The 16,515-nt window shown below is 48.5% G+C and overlaps 1 protein-coding gene across 2 annotated transcripts in view; it reads left to right on the forward strand.

Annotated features, from left to right (window-relative positions):
• LOC102221691 (sodium bicarbonate cotransporter 3-like) overlaps positions 1–16,515 on the forward strand; it is a 28,955-nt gene that overhangs the window by 10,019 nt on the left and 2,421 nt on the right. The window contains exons 1-19 of one of the 2 annotated variants that reach the window (XM_014474563.2): positions 1,188–1,855; positions 3,173–3,254; positions 4,639–4,779; positions 4,853–4,991; positions 5,681–5,841; positions 6,229–6,417; positions 10,200–10,306; positions 11,781–11,938; positions 12,048–12,135; positions 12,223–12,369; positions 13,162–13,265; positions 13,330–13,504; positions 13,914–14,047; positions 14,337–14,582; positions 14,963–15,068; positions 15,153–15,314; positions 15,395–15,508; positions 16,016–16,177; positions 16,261–16,512. In XM_014474563.2, the coding sequence (XP_014330049.1) occupies positions 1,802–1,855; positions 3,173–3,254; positions 4,639–4,779; positions 4,853–4,991; positions 5,681–5,841; positions 6,229–6,417; positions 10,200–10,306; positions 11,781–11,938; positions 12,048–12,135; positions 12,223–12,369; positions 13,162–13,265; positions 13,330–13,504; positions 13,914–14,047; positions 14,337–14,582; positions 14,963–15,068; positions 15,153–15,314; positions 15,395–15,508; positions 16,016–16,177; positions 16,261–16,512 (2,721 nt within the window). In that variant the 5' untranslated portion in view covers positions 1,188–1,801. Of the gene's footprint in view, positions 1–1,187; positions 1,856–3,172; positions 3,255–4,638; positions 4,780–4,852; positions 4,992–5,680; positions 5,842–6,228; positions 6,418–10,199; positions 10,307–11,780; positions 11,939–12,047; positions 12,136–12,222; positions 12,370–13,161; positions 13,266–13,329; positions 13,505–13,913; positions 14,048–14,336; positions 14,583–14,962; positions 15,069–15,152; positions 15,315–15,394; positions 15,509–16,015; positions 16,178–16,260; positions 16,513–16,515 lie in introns of those variants that run through there. The other variant, XM_023330647.1, reaches the window with a different exon arrangement.

Consider the following 16,515-nt stretch of genomic DNA (forward strand, 5'->3'; position numbering starts at 1 on the left):
AACACAAATATAAACTTTCTCAAATCTCCAGTTTGTTCTGAACTTAAAGAAAAATAATTTTAGTGAGTTTTAGTGTGAATGAAAAGCCAAAGCATAAAAATAACAATTTTCTCAGATGTGGGCTGACTGGTATCTGACGCCATGTCGGCTTCATCATCAGGGAGTCTGTGTGAGGAGAACCTTCTGGGTCACGAGGTTCCGATCCGGTCCGGGCTCGTTGTTCCTCATCAGAATTCCTGAGCCAGCGGAGGACAAACTGGGAGCCAGGAGGCTCCAGCAGCCAGGGAGACGAAGAACTGGGGCCGTTTACAGAGAGGCTTCCAATCAGGAGCCAGGAGGCGGCGCAGCAGCCAATCAGGAGCCGGGAGGCGGCGCAGCAGCCAATCAGGACCCAATAAGATGCAGAGAAAGCCAAGAGGTTCCGTCTCCACTTCAACTAATTGGATTTCTTGGAGGTTTTTTCCCACAGGGAGTCGGGACAGATTAAAAGGCTTCTGCAGGGGTCAGAGGTCAGGAGACAATGGGCCCCGTTGGATTGAATTACAGCAGAGATTTGGGCCGGCTTAAAGGAACAAAGACACCATTTACTGGGGAAGGTCCAGCTGGAGGGAAGGCCGGGTTCTTCCCGACTCACCCTCTTCATTGGTTCTGGTTCTGGTTTTGGGTCCGGTCCTGTGAGGTCCTGGTTCTGGTTTTGGTGTTTCTTGTGGACTCAGCAGCTCAGCGGTTGGTCTGACCGGTTGCTGATAAATCCTGTGCGATCAGTGAACGCTGAAGAGCAGCTCTGTTTGAATGAGTTAAAACCCCTGAAAGCCAAGCCCCGCCCCTGAAAGCCAAGCCCGCCCCTGAAAGCCAAGCCCCGCCCCTGAAAGCCAAGCCCGCCCCTGAAAGCCAAGCCCCGCCCCTGAAAGCCAAGCCCGCCCCTGAAAGCCAAGCCCCGCCCCTGAAAGCCAAGCCCGCCCCTGAAAGCCAAGCCCGCCCCTGAAAGCCAAGCCCGCCCCTGAAAGCCAAGCCCGCCCCTGAAAGCCAAGCCCGCCCCTGAAAGCTAAGCCCCGCCCCTGAAAGCCAAGCCCCGCCCCTGAAAGCCAAGCCCGCCCCTGAAAGCTAAGCCCCGCCCCTGAAAGCTAAGCCCCGCCCCTGAAAACCAAGCCCCGCCCCTGAAAGCCAAGCCCGCCCCTGAAAGCTAAGCCCCGCCCTCGGATAAATGTAGAACAAAACATTTCCCAAAAGCAGGTGGAGCCAAGGTACACCGACGGGCGTGGCCAAGGCTTAGGACGAGGGGAGGGGCTAACGCAGGATGTGACACATTTCCCAAACTCTGCAGACGCCGAGTCTCGGAGCGAACGGTTCTGCCTCAGCTGGTCCTGCTGCTCAGTTTGGGTTTTAGTTCCTGTTTGGGCTAAATAAACGGCTCCTCTTCCACCCAGTGTGACGTCTCCTCTGGTTATTCTGATTGATCATCTTAAAGCAGGGTCAGTTTAACTGAGTCGGCTCCTCAGAGGTCAGCCTGGTTTCTCAGCTTCCTGTGTCATTCTTTGCCTCGTTTCCCAGTGAACTGTTTGTGAGTCGAGCTGCAGCAGGTGAACCGGACCGGGTCAGGAGTTCAGCTGGTCCGCTCTGTTTGCCCCCTTCCTGTCCAGGAGGGCGGCGCCCTGAAGCCCCGCCCCCTGCTGTCTGTCTGCAGAGCGTCAGGCTCTGCTGCTGACGAGGAAACTCTCTCTGCTATAAATATCTGAACCGCAGCTACAGCAGACAGTTCTGCTCTGGGTCCGGTCCTGCGAGGTTCTGATTCCGGTCCGATATGGGAGACTTCTGGGCAGACGCGGCCTCTCAGCGCGTGGCCAGAGGACTCTCGGTACGTATCTGTGCTGCGTCTCCAGTTTCATGTTGCAGCGTTTGAGGAAGTGAGAGCAGAGAGGAGCGAACATCCTGCTGAGCGTAGAGACGGAACGTCTAGATCTGCCAGAAACGCTGCTGCTGCTGCTGGACCGGCTCAGAAAAACATCCAGGTGTTTTGCACGGCGGGGGCAGAGGTCAGAGGTCAGGCCTGCAGAGAACCACGGTTCCTCCAGGCTGCATCGTATCTTAAATCAAACCGACCTTATCAGGTCCAGAACCGGTTCTGGTTCCGATCCGGTTTTCTGTCGGTTCCAGGGAGAAACTGAATATTCAGAGCAGATCGGTAAAACAAAAACATGTGAAAGAGAAACGATCAGAACGAAGGAAACGACCCGAAGGTCTGAATCTGAAGTGAAGCGACGTGGCGCCGAGCGACCCGATGTTTTATTGGTTTCAATGGATCTTAAATTTCTTTCTGCTGGTTTTCATTTTTATTATGGAGAATAAAATAAAAAATGAAATGAACCCGGTTCATGCAACCAGAACCAGGAAGCTGGAGTCCAACAGACATGGAGATGGAAACAGAACCAGAACCTCCTGGGTCTGTTTGGCTTACCAGGGATCTGACCCGGTACCGTTCGGTTCTGTTGGGTTTGTTTCAGTCAGATTCAGGTTTATGGTGATTATTGAGGAGAAATTTTCCAGAATCTTCAGAGGTCCGTCAGGTTCTGGTTGTCTGGTTCGGATCAGAACCATGTAGGAGCAGCTAATCTGCTGGACGAGGTTCTGGTTCTGATCCAGAACTGGAATCGAGCCTCTTTGAAGCTGTTCTAGTTTTCACTCTCAGGTTGTTTCTAATTTTATTTGATCATGTTTTATTCTCATCAAAGCGCCCTGGTTTTACTGGTTTTACTGGCTGGTTTATTTACCTTTATTTTTATCGTTTGTTTATTTTTATTCATTTATTCAGTTTAAATTTAAATTTGTCAATTTAAAAATGACATCGTTTTGATTGGCTGCTGAGCCCCTTGAGCCCGCCCCTTGCCCTATCTTCCTGTGGCTCAGCAGCAAACGGAGGGCTGTGATTGGTCCAGCTTTCGGAGCTAAAGAACTGGAGGTTCTGAGACTGCAGCTCCGTTAGGCTGCTGGACAAGCCCACAGCATGATGCTGTCTCCACCGTGTTTACACATGGATGTTGGGATGTGTTCCCGTTAACTCCGCCCCGTTTTCTCCGTTTGGTTTCGTTTGTCTCAGTGAGTTGGAGCGAAGAGGCTGAAGGCGAAATTAGACGTCGTTCATCCTCCATGTTTCAAAGGTTTTGTTTCTCTGCAGGGAAACGATGAGGAGGCCGTTCTGGACCAGGGCAAGACCAGCACCTCCCTGCACACAAACTTTGAGAAAGAGGAACTGGAGAGTGAGTGACACACACACACACACACACACACACACACACACACACACACACACACACACACACACCAGCAGCCTTTATTTGCAGCCAAAACAGAAAGTAGCGAATCGTTCCGCCCGTATTTCCACTGTTTGGGTTTAAACAAAACGTTTCTTTTTGGGTCGTTACATTAAATACCATGAAAAACTTTTAACTCTTTTACTTTTTCTTCTGGAAACTTTGATTTAATTTACTTTAATCAGGGACCTCACTGTTTCCTGGAGCTTAATTTTCTGCTCCACTTTCACTAAAAGTCACAGTTTCGTGGTTTATTTTATTATTCAATCATAAATCATCAGTTTTCTCCAAGTTTTCTGAATTAACACTTATCTGCTGATTTTATGAGTTTAAGCATCACAGTTGGATTTTACGGCGGATTTTATTCTGTCAGTTATTATTAGATTCTGGGAGTCTACAATGAGTTTAATTAAAATTAATTAGGCCCGAGCAGCAAAGCGCTGCGAAGGCCTATTTTCATTTATATTTTTTAAGCTTTCTGTTCTAAAGGTTGGTAACTGGAACCTAAAAATCCTGTTTTGCCATAGAAATGAATCAGTAAAACCTAATAAATATTATTTGCATATCTCTCCTCGTACATGTTGCTCTATATGATATTATTTAATTTGTGTAAATAAAGGCCAGTTTGTCATTTAAATGCAGTTTTTCCATCCATTAAATCCATCCATGTTTTTAGGTGGAGGCGTCAAAATTCATTATTTCTTTTTTTCTTCTCCCATTTACACAAATTGTTGGACTTACAGTCCATTATTTCTTTCTAACTGTAATAAAAATGCAAAACTTGTACAAACTAGGTGGAAAATTTATGAAGATGCTAAAAAAAAGCATCTTAATAAAAAGATGCAAAACTATTTATTATGTTTAAAAAATGGCTGAAAATGCATCTATATATTTTATTCCCTGTAAATTTAAATATTTATATTGAAACTGAAGTTTGCGCCTCAGTCTTTGCCAATAAAGTTATTCTGATTTAAAATTACGATTACAAACGAAAAGCATCAAACAGAATTAATCATCAGTCATAAAGAAACAGCAGATGGGATTTTACATAAAAAAATTAAAATTCACCCAAATATTCAATCAGTTTCATTGAGAAATAAAATGTTGTAGAGGCTTGGAGGAAACGCGTCGGTCCTGTTGGACCCGATCAGAACTCTGGTTCTGATGGGTTTCATGTTGTTAGTATTTGTGGATATTTGTTGTTCCTGTGAAGGTGTGAATCACTTCCTGTGTGTGTGTGTGTGTGTGTGTGTGTGTGTGTGTGTGTGTGTGTGTGTGTGTGTGTGTGTGTGTGTGTGTGTGTGTGTGTGTGTGTGTGTGCTCCTGCCAGGCCACAGAGCCGTGTACGTCGGCGTTCACGTCCCGCTGGGCCGGCAGAGCCGCAGGCGGCACCGGCACCGCGGACACCGCCATCACCGCAGGCGGCGGGACCGGGACGACTGCGAGGACGGCCATGAGTCTCCGGCGTACGGTCAGTACCGATCCGATTCTTGCGCCAGGACACATCTGATGATGATGATGAAGAGTCTGACTTCCTGCCGCAGACACGCCGTCCCAGAGGGTCCAGTTCCTCCTCGGCACCGAAGACGACGACGAGGAGCACATCCCCCACGACCTGTTCACCGAGCTGGACGAGCTCGCCTTTAGGGACGGAGAGGTCCAGGTGTGGAAGGAAACGGCCAGGTGAGGTTCTGATCGGGTAAATCGGTCCGATCACAGAACTCGGTGATTCTGCTGTAGATTGATGACGATGAGCAGGACAGGAAGGAGGGCAGGGGGTCGGCGGTGAGGTGTGCGGCAGCAGGGATCTGGGATCAACTCCTGAAGCTGACCGGGTCAGACGATGTTCTGGAGAGAAGAAGAAGAATGAAAGAGGGCGGGGCTCCTGCTGGGTTCTGGTTCAAACTTAAGGAAACGTTAAACTGCCACAGCTCTAAAATCAGCAGCAAAACCAGATTATATTAAAAAGATGCAAAGCTTGTTAAAAAGAGAAACTTGATGCTGTCGTCATTAAAACCAGATTCTAAACCTGTTAAAATGAGACGCAAAAGAAACCAGAGTTTCAGGTTAAGACAGACGCTGAACGTGTTCAAATTAGTTCCTCTAAGTTCAATGAGATTTAAGACGAGATGGAAAACTTATTTCAACGACAAACTTTTCTTGTTTTGCTTCTCATCATCACGAGCTCCTGAATTTATTTTCCAGCTGTGGCGGTTAAAGTCTTCTGGGTTCTGGTTTTAGTCTGGCTTCAGGTAACCGGGTCACGAGACGTTGGACCCAAACAGAACCTACAGAACGGGTCGGGTTCCCCTACCAGTTGGGTTGAGGAGGAGCAGACAGGATGTTGGTGATGATGTCATGTTTGTGTCCAGGTGGCTGAAGTTCGAGGAAGACGTGGAGGACGGCGGCGAGCGCTGGAGCAAGCCGTACGTCGCCACGCTGTCGCTGCACAGCCTGTTTGAGCTTCGCTCCTGCATAATGAACGGCACCGTGCTGCTGGACATGAGGGCCGCCGCCATCGACGAGATCGCAGGTTAGACGCTAACCACACGCTGACGACAGGCTGGGGACACACCAACAACATGCTAACGGCACGATAACGACAGGCCAATGATGCGCTGAAGACATGCTACTGACATGCTAAGAATGTCCTGACAACATGCTAACGACAGCCTAAGATGCTAACCAAGCGCTAACAATGTTCTAACAGGCTAGCAACGCCCTGACGACCTGCTAATGGCATGCTAACATGGCGCTAACAATGTGCTAACCACCCGCTAAATACATAATCACATGCTAACCGCATGTTTACAATGTGCTAACAACATCCTAGCATGCTAACAACGCGCTAAAAATATGTTTGCAACGTTCTGACGATGTGCTAACGACATGCTAACGCCCTGCGGCTCCCCTCTCCCAGACATGGTGATCGACAGCATGCTGGCGACCGGCCAGCTGGAGGCGGAGCAGCAGGACAAGGTGAGGGAGGCTCTGCTGAAGCGCCACCATCATCAGAACGAGAAGAAGCTGAGCAACCGCATCCCGCTGGTCCGCTCCTTCGCAGACATAGGCAAGAAGCATTCCGACTCAACGCTGCTGGAGCGCAACGGTGAGGCTGCGGCGCTGCTGCCATCCCTGAACGTCAAACCTCGCAGGTCCACCAACAGAAACCAGTCGGGTTTAGAACCACCATCCGGTTCTGGTCCCATTTAAGCCCAAAAGTCTTCACACTTCGCCGTCTTTATTTATCCATTAGGCCTGTCGCAATAAATCAGTTAATGGCATTATAAATTAAAACATTTTCTTGATTTAGCTGGATGATCGAAGTTGTTAATCTGGTGTTTTGGCCTCAACTGGACCTTTTTTGGACGGACAGTTTTGGGCTTCGTAATCCATTTAATTTGTTCATTGTTTAATCAGTTGTTATATTTAAAAGGTTTTCCTGTTCCAATGTTAAATGTTTATTTGAATTTAAGGTTTTAGAATGTGTTCTTGCAATATAATGCTATTCCCATTAAATTATTTGAAAATGGTCTCAATATTGGGAACATTCTCAATATTATCGTTTATCGCGATAATTCTGGGGCAGTTTATCGTCCAGCAGCATCTGTTATGGTGACAGGCCGTTTAGTTTCCTCTGGTTCTGACCCAAACCTTTGGTTTCCTGGTTCTGACGTTCTGTTTTCTCCCTGAGATCTGCGAGTCGCCGGGCAGAGTTAGGTTCAGTCCGTGCGATCTGATTGGTGGAGGTAACGGGATGACGCGGCGTCGGGCCTCTGGTGTGGCGTGTTGCATGAACACGCGTGTTGGTCTCTAATTCACTAACCGAGTGTTTAATGATCAGCAGAAGCTGCTTTCTGATTGGTCGGCACTAACCAGTGTGCTGATTGGACGGGTTAATAATCAGCTGCTGACGGAGCTGAGTTGGAGCTTCATGGGTTTGGACTCAATCAGAACCTCGATTTTTACACGCAAGCAGTCAAATAATTTAGTTTTCCTGTTTATATGAACATTTTTAGCATTAAACGGTTTTTATGTCATTTATAAATATAATTAAAAGCAAAAACTGTCGTCCTGCTCCGTCCCGCCAGGGATCACGATTGATTTTGGATGTTTTGCAAAGAAATCATTTTTTTGTGGCGCTGCTTTAGAAATACCAGCAAGACGTTTTTGCGCATGTAAGGTTCAGGCTAAAAAACCGTTCTTTCATCTCAAGAATAAAGTTCTGTGAGAAGTCGTAATATGAGAATAATCAATATTACAGCAACATCGTCTACAATACGAGAATAAAGTTGTTCATGAGAACAATTGTAATAAGAGAATAGTCATAAAGTGCAAGAAAGTAGTGATAATTTTGGGATAAAGTCATAATTCCTGATTATGCCGATGTGTAGAAACGCTTTCCGTCTCTGACTGACGTCCAAACCCGCTGCTTCTATCCCAGTAATGGGAAGTGAGGTGGTTTCCATGGAAACCCAGAGCCTCCTGCTGGTTAGCGTGACTCTGTTGATGTCAGCATCTCTTCCTGTCCCTCCTCTCTCCAGGGGAGGGCGTGTCCTCCTCTCGCCTCTCCCTCCTCCGCCGCTCCTCTCAGTTCTCCTCCGACGCCGCCACCCCTCCCCTCTCCCCTCGGGCGTCCTTCCTGTTTGGTCGCCTCCTCTCTGGCCCCGCCTCCTTGCCTCCCAACACGCCCACCCTGTACCGCCAGGAGCGCCACCTGTCGGAGCCCCGCCCACCCGGTCTGGCCCCGCCCCTTCTGGACCCTGCCCCCTCAGGAGGAGCGCTGCGCCGCCGCTCGGCGCCGGAGACGCTGGAGGGCGGAGCCGGGATCCAGGTGGTGGTTTTCCCTCCGGAGGAGGAGCAGCACCTTCACATGGATGATGGCACTCCTGAGAGCCAAACAGGCAATAAGAGGCATGAAGCTGCTGCTACTAACACCAGGCCTGGGGTCAGAGGTCATCTGGGGACCAACGAACCTCCTTCACTGATTGTGATCAGCTGAGGGCTGGACAATAAATCAATAACTGACACATGATCAGCATGAAGCGATAATACACCTGATAGAATGTTTATAGAATATTTACTGAACTCCAGAACCGCATGGCATTCTGGGAGATGTAGGCAGAGGAAAGGCTTCAGCCGCTAAACCTCTCGCATCGAGCCGAGCTAACTGGGTAGCATCAGCTCACTCTGTCTCTCTTTGGTTACCTAGCAACAACCTGTCACTCAGTTTTTCAGCCCTCATTAAAATTTAAAGAGCTGGTCTGGAAAAGCAGCCTGGTTCTGCTAAACCCAACCCGGTTCTGATTCAGGTCCAGTGACTGGATGGATAGAGGACTACAGTTCTGGTGGTTCTGTGGTTCCGACTATGGGACTGATGAAGACCAGAACCAGGCTGACTCTTCTGTTCTGCATGAAAATTTATGAAAAGGCAAAAATAATTTCATAGCAAGGAAAGCTGCCAGCTGGACCACTGACCTCTGCTAGAACTCGGGTTTGTGGCTAATAACTCTGTTTGCGTGTGAACGCTGGTGTAAATGTAGCAGGAAGTCTGAGTGTCGGTTCTGAAGGTGGAGTCCAGCAGGAACAAACGGGTCCAACAACCGAGCCCTGAGGAACACCGCAGTGGAGCTGACGGGGTTTCCCTCACAAACCGCAGGGCTCTGCAGCTTTTAAAGAGACAGTACTACTGCCTGACCCGCCAAATTAAACTTCAGAGCTGCAACTGTCACAAGACGAACCAGAACCGGTCCATTAATGAGCCGCTGGAGTTGCTCAGTATCGACCAGAACTGGTCTGTTAACCGATCGGAGCGCTGACTCGTCATCTCTGAGGTCGCTCTGAAGCGAACAGGAAGTAGTCAGAGCGTGACAGCCAGCAGAGTCAGCAGCTTCCTGGACCGGTTCCCCTTACTCAGCCCAAACCCCGTTGGTCCGGTCCGGTCCGGTCCCTCTGCTCTGGTTTAAAGTTCAGGAGTCGGGTGGAGCGAGCGTTCCAGCGCCCTGACATGGAGTCCACTGAGCTGTAACCGGACTCTGGGCCGTGTGTGTGTGTGTTGGGGTGTGTGTGAGACTGCATGCCCTGTGAGCTTCATGTTCAGATGTCGGCTGTCGGATCAGACGAAGTATCAGAGCAGTAGAGTTGAAATCATTCTAATATAATTTAATGTTAAGAGAATAAAGTTAAAAAGTTTTAACTAGTGTGTAAAGTGAACATGCGACCTGATCAGGTCAAAGGTCATTCTTTGAGAGCCAAACCTTCAGATGAGGTTCAACTCAAACTGGTTCAGGTGAAAAGATGAAATGATGATAAATCATCAGGAGCCTCATGCATAAAGCCTGCGCACAAATAATGTGCAGCCATATCTTATGCACAAGTCGGCATGTATAAAAACTAACTTTGCATCAAAGTTTGAGTAAATATACGTAAACTTTTTCAGTGGTGTGAAAATGTGCAGCAGCCAGGGAACTTTTCCTGTGGACAATAATAAACTAGAAAGAGTCAAAACTCACTAAATCCACTGAAGTCTGATTCAGTTATTTAGACCAGGAAGCATCAAACCCCATGATTTTATGATTTTAATATTTTAGTGTTTAAACCATGACATTTATCCTCAGACAATAAGCTAACACAAAATAAAGAAATTAATAAAGGAAACGTGCGCGGCCACGTGCGCGGCCACGGCTTTATGCTTCCGAGTTTTTTTGTTTGCCGAACTTTAATACATTTTTCCCTTCGCCAAGTTTTAGTGTGAAAACTGTGCAGTGTTTTATTCATGAGGCCTCTGCACATGTAGAATAGATTTAATGAATAAATACTGAAGTGTCTCCAGAGTGGACTGAAAGAGGTTCTGGTTCTGGCCCGGTGAAATTGACTGTGGGTTTTCTGCAGGGCTGCTGGCGTCGCCGCAGTCGGCTCCAGGAAACCTGGACAACAAGATCAGCGAGAGCCGGATCAGCGCCGGCAGCCGAGAGAACAGCACCGTGGACTTCAGCAAGGTGAGCAGCACAGGCCCGGTTCTGGCGGCCCGGTTCCGTAGCTAGTGGGAATCTTTGATTCAATTCTGAGTTTTGGGGAAAATTAGTTTGAAAATTGTTTTATATATTTATATTAGTAACATAATTATTCATGTTTTGTTGGTGAAAACCAAATGAATCCTTCATTTTCGTGGCTTCCTCTGTTTTAGTGCTTTCTGTGCTCGTCCCGTCTCCATGGCAACGTTTCGTACTGTTACAAAATGGAGGCCGACTGACGGCGGATTGGGTTTTTATTTTTTTAATGCATTTTCGGGCATTTTGTACCAACTCTGAAGTAGAATCATAATTCTGTTCTCCATTTAGTTTTATTTTTAAGGACAGACCCGATGTTAGCTTTGTTTTGTTTTTTTTGTAGACTCACTTTCACCAGTCGTTCTGCATTTGTCGCCATGGTTACTCTTGATTCTTGATGTCATTGCAAACATTTTAAAATAAGAAAGAAAAAGTTGCTAAGTCACTGTTTGCCATGGCAATTCCCGCTTCTTCTGGAATCAGAACCAGAAACCCAAATGGAACCGAATCCTGAAGCTCAATCATCCGAACCTTCTGGGTCCAGAAAGGGACAGATTAACACTGCCTTCAGGTCCGGGTTCTCCAGAACCAACCAGAGCTGAAATCTGACAGGAGGGAAGGAGAGTGGGCGTGGCTCTCTGCTCTCTGGGCTCTCATTGGACAGAAAACAGGAAGTTCTCCAGCTGTGGGAGACAGAAAAACCTACGATTGGACAGAGAGACTGGTTAAATCCAAAAGGTTCTGGTTATTCCACCGGGTCAGAACCATCAGCTGAAAAAATCCTCAGTTAAACTGGTATAGTGGAAAAACTGCAGATGGAATCAGAACGATATCTGGGTCGGACAAAGTCCAACTTTCTGTATTTAAACTCTGAAGGGTGGTTCTGGGGGGCGGGACCTTCCATTGCAGGTCCAATCAGAACCTGAGACCTTCCAGGGCCTGTCCAATCAGAATATGTGTGTGTGTCAGAGGGTGATGGCTCGTCTCTCTGCAGGACTGTAACTGTGTGTGTTTGCTGCCGGCAGCCGACAGGAAGCCCGCAGTAAGTCAGCCGTCGCCCAATCAGAGGCCTGTGTCGTGGTTGGTGCTCTGTGATTGGTCGATGCTCGCTGTCGTTTCAGTGATTGTTGTCGGCTGTGATTTTGATGTCACCAATCAAACGTTGTGTTTTTACATCTGAGGTGTTGGGACGGATTGGACCCAACAGAACTCCATCTGAAGCCGTATCAGTCCGCCTCTGAAAGTAGTCCCTGGCATGTTCCTCCTGTTTCAGATGTTATTTAGTCAAAATTATTTCAGCGGACGTAAAGTCCAGCTGAGTTCCTCCGGTTCTGAAGGGGCTCATGGTTCTGACTGGAACAGGAGTAATGATTCAGCAGTACCAGGATCCGGTCCAGCAGTCTGAGTTCTGGTTCTGTTCCAGGTGGACATGAACTTTATGAAGAAGATCCCGCCTGGCGCCGAAGCCTCCAACGTCCTGGTGGGAGAGGTGGACTTCCTGGAGCGGCCCATCATCGCCTTCGTCCGCCTGGCGCCGGCCGTGCTGCTGACGGGCCTCACTGAGGTTCCGGTACCGACCAGGTGAGCTCAGAACCTGCTGGCTTGGTTCCCATGGCAACTCCGGTCCATTTCAAACCCACACAGTGAAACCAGAAGCTGCTTCTGAAGCGTCTCTCCGGTTCTGTTTCAGGTTTCTGTTCCTGCTGCTCGGTCCGTTCGGGAAAGGCCTGCAGTACCATGAGATCGGACGCTCCATCGCCACGCTGATGACCGACGAGGTGAGCTGAGCGACGCAGGAGGTTCTGGTCTGGTTCAGGTGCGACCCAAACAGAGGAACCTTCTCTATCCTCCCGGTTCTGCCGCAGGTCTTCCATGATGTGGCGTACAAGGCCAAGGACCGGAACGACCTGCTGTCCGGCATCGACGAATTCCTGGACCAGGTCACGGTTCTGCCGCCAGGCGAGTGGGACCCCAGCATCCGGATCGAACCTCCGAAAAACGTCCCGTCTCAGGTGAGAACCGGCCCAGCGAGGCCCAGGAGGGTCGGCAGAAACTCGCCCTGTAAAGTTATGATGAATTAGCAGAAGTTGTGTTTTAGCATTATGTGAAATTATGCTACAACAAAATTAAGAAACTATAAACCTGCTAACATAACTTCCATTTAAAGCTTTAGTAAGGGCGTGCCGTGGTGGCGTAGCGGTTAGCGCGACGCGTATTTGGAGGCCTTGACTCCTCGACGCGGCCGTCGCGGGTTCGACTCCCGGACCCGACGACATTTGCCGCATGTCTTCCCCCCTCTCCTTCCCCGTTTCCTGTCAGCCTGCTGTCATATAAGGGACACTAGAGCCACAAAAGACCCTGGAGGGGTAAAAAAAAAAAAAAAAGCTTCAGTAGAATAAAACTGTTGAGTCTGTCTACGTGGAGATCGATCTTTTCACAGATTCCTGACTCATAACAAACTAATGACATGGTGACAGATTAAACAAATACATAAAAATCATATTTTTATTAAAGTTACATACTGCAGCTTTAACACATTGGAAGTTGGACTAAAACGGAAATTATGCTAGCAAGTTCATCCTAAATTTATATTTCAGCATTAAACTGAAATATGCTAAAGCGGAATGCTAGCATTATTTCTGTTGTAGCAAAACTTCCATTTTAGAAGAAATTACATTTTTGTAGCATAATTCTGTTTTATGCTAAAACGGCGCTAAGCTAGAAAGGTTATAACTTCCAATTTAGCATATTTCTGTTTAAGAGCAGCAACATCCGTGTTTTCAACCATCCATCTGTGTCTGCAGGAGAAGAGGAAGATGGCGGCGCAGCCTAATGGCTCCGCCCACTGCTCAGAGGCTGTGAAGGAGACGGAGCATCACACGGGCCCAGAGCTGCAGCGGACGGGCAGGTGTGTGTGTGTGTGTGTGTGTGTGTGTGTGTGATGCTCAGGTGACGCTGATCTAATCCAACAGGATCTTCGGAGGCCTGGTGAACGACGTTCGGAGGAAAGCGCCGTTCTACTGGAGTGACATCAAAGACGCGCTGAGTCTGCAGTGTCTGGCATCTGTCCTCTTCCTGTACTGCGCCTGCATGTCGCCTGTCGTCACCTTCGGCGGTCTGCTGGGGGAGGCCACCCAGGGCAGCATAGTAAGGTTCCCAAACTCTGACCTGTGACCCCCACAGCAAACCCACAGTCAATGCGACAACATATGTAAACGTCAGAATGTTTTATATTCACTACTCCATTATTTTTACATCCATTTAGCATAAATGCTAACCTTCTGGCTTTAGATGGCCATGAGTTCTGTGGTAGAAAAGTTTATTATTAGATAAAACATTATGGTTTTCTGAGGCTCCCACAGCGCCCTCCGGTGGCGCCCACTTTGAAAAACACTGAGCTAACAGATAGTGATCAATTAAATAAATAGTAGTAATAATAATAAAGTGGAAAAAGATAAGTTATAAAATGTTTGAACAGAATTAGTGAGCTCTGTGGGACCTGCTGATGTTTTTCCCGCGGTGTGCTCAGCAGTAACATCTCTTCTCGGTTCTGCAGGGCACCATGGAGTCTCTGTTCGGGGCGTCCATGACGGGCGTGGCCTACTCCCTGTTCGCCGGCCAGCCACTCACCATCCTGGGCAGCACCGGCCCGGTTCTGGTGTTTGAGAAGATCCTCTTCCATTTCTGCGAGTGAGTCCAAACCGCAGTGCCCCCTGCTGGCTGCTTCATTTCTGAGCCTTCAGGCTGTTGGATAAGAGCCGCAGAGCCAAACGGGTCACAGATTATCAGAACTTTTAGGATTTAATTCTTCTGTTGTTTATTTTCTGGAGCTTTTAGACTTTTAATCCTTTTGTTTGAGGTTTAAATCTGTTTCATAACTCTTACATAAACCCCTGGTTTGTTGGCTGCTCTGGTTCTGAACCCATAAGAACCAAGATGGTGTCCTGGTGAGGTGTGACGTCTCTTTGTCTGTCCCCAGGAATCACGGTCTGTCCTACCTGTCCCTGCGGACGAGCATCGGGCTGTGGACGGCCTTCCTGTGCGTCCTGCTGGTCGCCACGGACGCCAGCTCTCTGGTCTGCTACATCACCCGCTTCACCGAGGAAGCCTTCGCCGCCCTCATCTGCATCATCTTCATCTACGAGGCTCTGGCCAAGCTGGTCAACATGGGGAAGAAGTTCCCCGTCAACCTGCACAACCAGCTCAACAACCTCACCTTCTCCACGTGAGGGGGCGGGCCTTTGCTCTTTAATGCATTTGTTTCCTTTAACTTTTTCTTTTACTTTTAAATAAATAAAATTAATCAATTTTTTTCCCTTAATTTCTTATTGTATTTTTATAAAAAATTTTTTTTACTGATTTTAGTTTTTACTTTATTCGTTTTCTCTCTTTTTTCTTATTTAATTTCTTAAATTAAAATAAAAAAATTATTGCTAAAAATATTTCTTTAATTTTTAAAACGTTTTTAGTTTTTTCTTAAAATTTTTTCTTTTCTGTTTTCTTTACATAAATATTTTTAAATGTACTTATTTAAACGATTTATGCCTTCTGTCCGATGGTTCTGGAGCGGCCCGGTGGTTCTGATCCGGTCTGCATCTCTTCCAGATGTCGGTGTTCTTCTCCCTCCAACGCCTCGGCCGACGTCCAGCAGATCTGGAGCAGCAGGAACCTGACAGCAGGAAGCATCGAGTGGGAGCAGCTGAACGTGACGGTACGGCTCGCTGGTCCACAACCAGCGGCCCCCGGTGGCGGCCGGAGGGACTGCGGCCTGTAACCCTCCTGTCCGTGTCTGCAGGCTTGTCGGGACTTGAAGGGACAGTTTATCGGGTCGGCTTGCAGTGAAAAAGGACCCTTCGTCCCAGACGTCCTCTTCTGGTCCGTCATCCTCTTCTTCGCCACTTTCTTCCTCTCCTCGTTCCTCAAAAAGTTCAAGACCAAGAGATACTTCCCCACCAAGGTCAGTACCTCTGTGTTCTGCTGGTTCTGCTTCACGGACCTGCTGGTTCTGCTTCACGGACCCGCTGGTTCTGTCTACAGGTGCGGTCGACCATCAGTGACTTTGCCGTCTTCCTGACCATCATGGTTATGGTGCTGCTGGATTACCTGGTGGGAATTCCTTCTCCCAAGCTGGAAGTCCCGGAGCGATTCGAGGTGATCCACCTTCAGGTTCAGAGGCGTGTCCGCACTTCCTTAAAGTCTTTACAAAGTTTTAAATTGATTGGAAAAATGTACGTTGGCCTTTAATATATTACTTAGTGGCAGTTGAGGCTACTGTATGCTAGCTAGCTATTTAGCACTTTTGCATCTATCATAGGTTAAATGCAAATGTGTCTCCAGTTGGCTGACTTCTGTTGCGATGCTACATGCACTCTGTGCTAAAACGCTAGCCACTAAGGGGATTACGACTGTAAAGAGCCATTTCCAGTATGATGAGAAATAAGCTGCGAATTTTATTTGTTCATTTTAGCGTCTTCTTCCCTCCTCAATAATCTGGATGAGGATCTGGTTCTAGGTACCATTATAGGGTTCTATTGGCTTTGGTCGCCCTCCTCTGGCGTCTGTGGCTCTTCGTTTCGTCGGTCGCCCTCTGTTGGCGTCGGCCGCCTTCCTCTAAGAGGGTCCACTGGGTTGTAATGGCGTCTGTTGGGTTGTCTGCAGCCCACCACCAGCGACCGGTCCTGGCTGGTTTCGCCACTCGGCGCCAACCCCTGGTGGACGCTGCTGGCGGCCGCCGTCCCCGCTCTGCTCTGCACCATCCTGATCTTCATGGACCAGCAGATCACCGCCATCATTATCAACAGGAAGGAGAACAAGCTGAAGGTGGGTGGGGCGGCTCGTGGCCGCGGTACGGGTCTCGGTACCGGTCTCTGTGGCTCTGACCCGGTGTGTGTGCCTCCCTGCAGAAGGGCTGTGGGTACCACCTGGACCTGCTGGTGGTGGCAGTCATGCTGGGGGTCTGCTCCATCCTGGGCCTGCCCTGGTTCGTGGCAGCCACCGTCCTCTCCATCTCCCACGTCAACAGCCTGAAGGTGGAGTCGGGCTGCGCCGCACCGGGAGAGCAACCCAAGTTCCTGGGCATCCGGGAGCAACGAGTGACGGGATTCATGATCTTCATCCTGATGGGCTGCTCCGTCTTCATGACGTCTGCGCTCAAGGTG

Source organism: Xiphophorus maculatus, chromosome 3, assembly GCF_002775205.1.
Source record: "Xiphophorus maculatus strain JP 163 A chromosome 3, X_maculatus-5.0-male, whole genome shotgun sequence".
Lineage (NCBI taxonomy): Eukaryota > Metazoa > Chordata > Actinopteri > Cyprinodontiformes > Poeciliidae > Xiphophorus > Xiphophorus maculatus.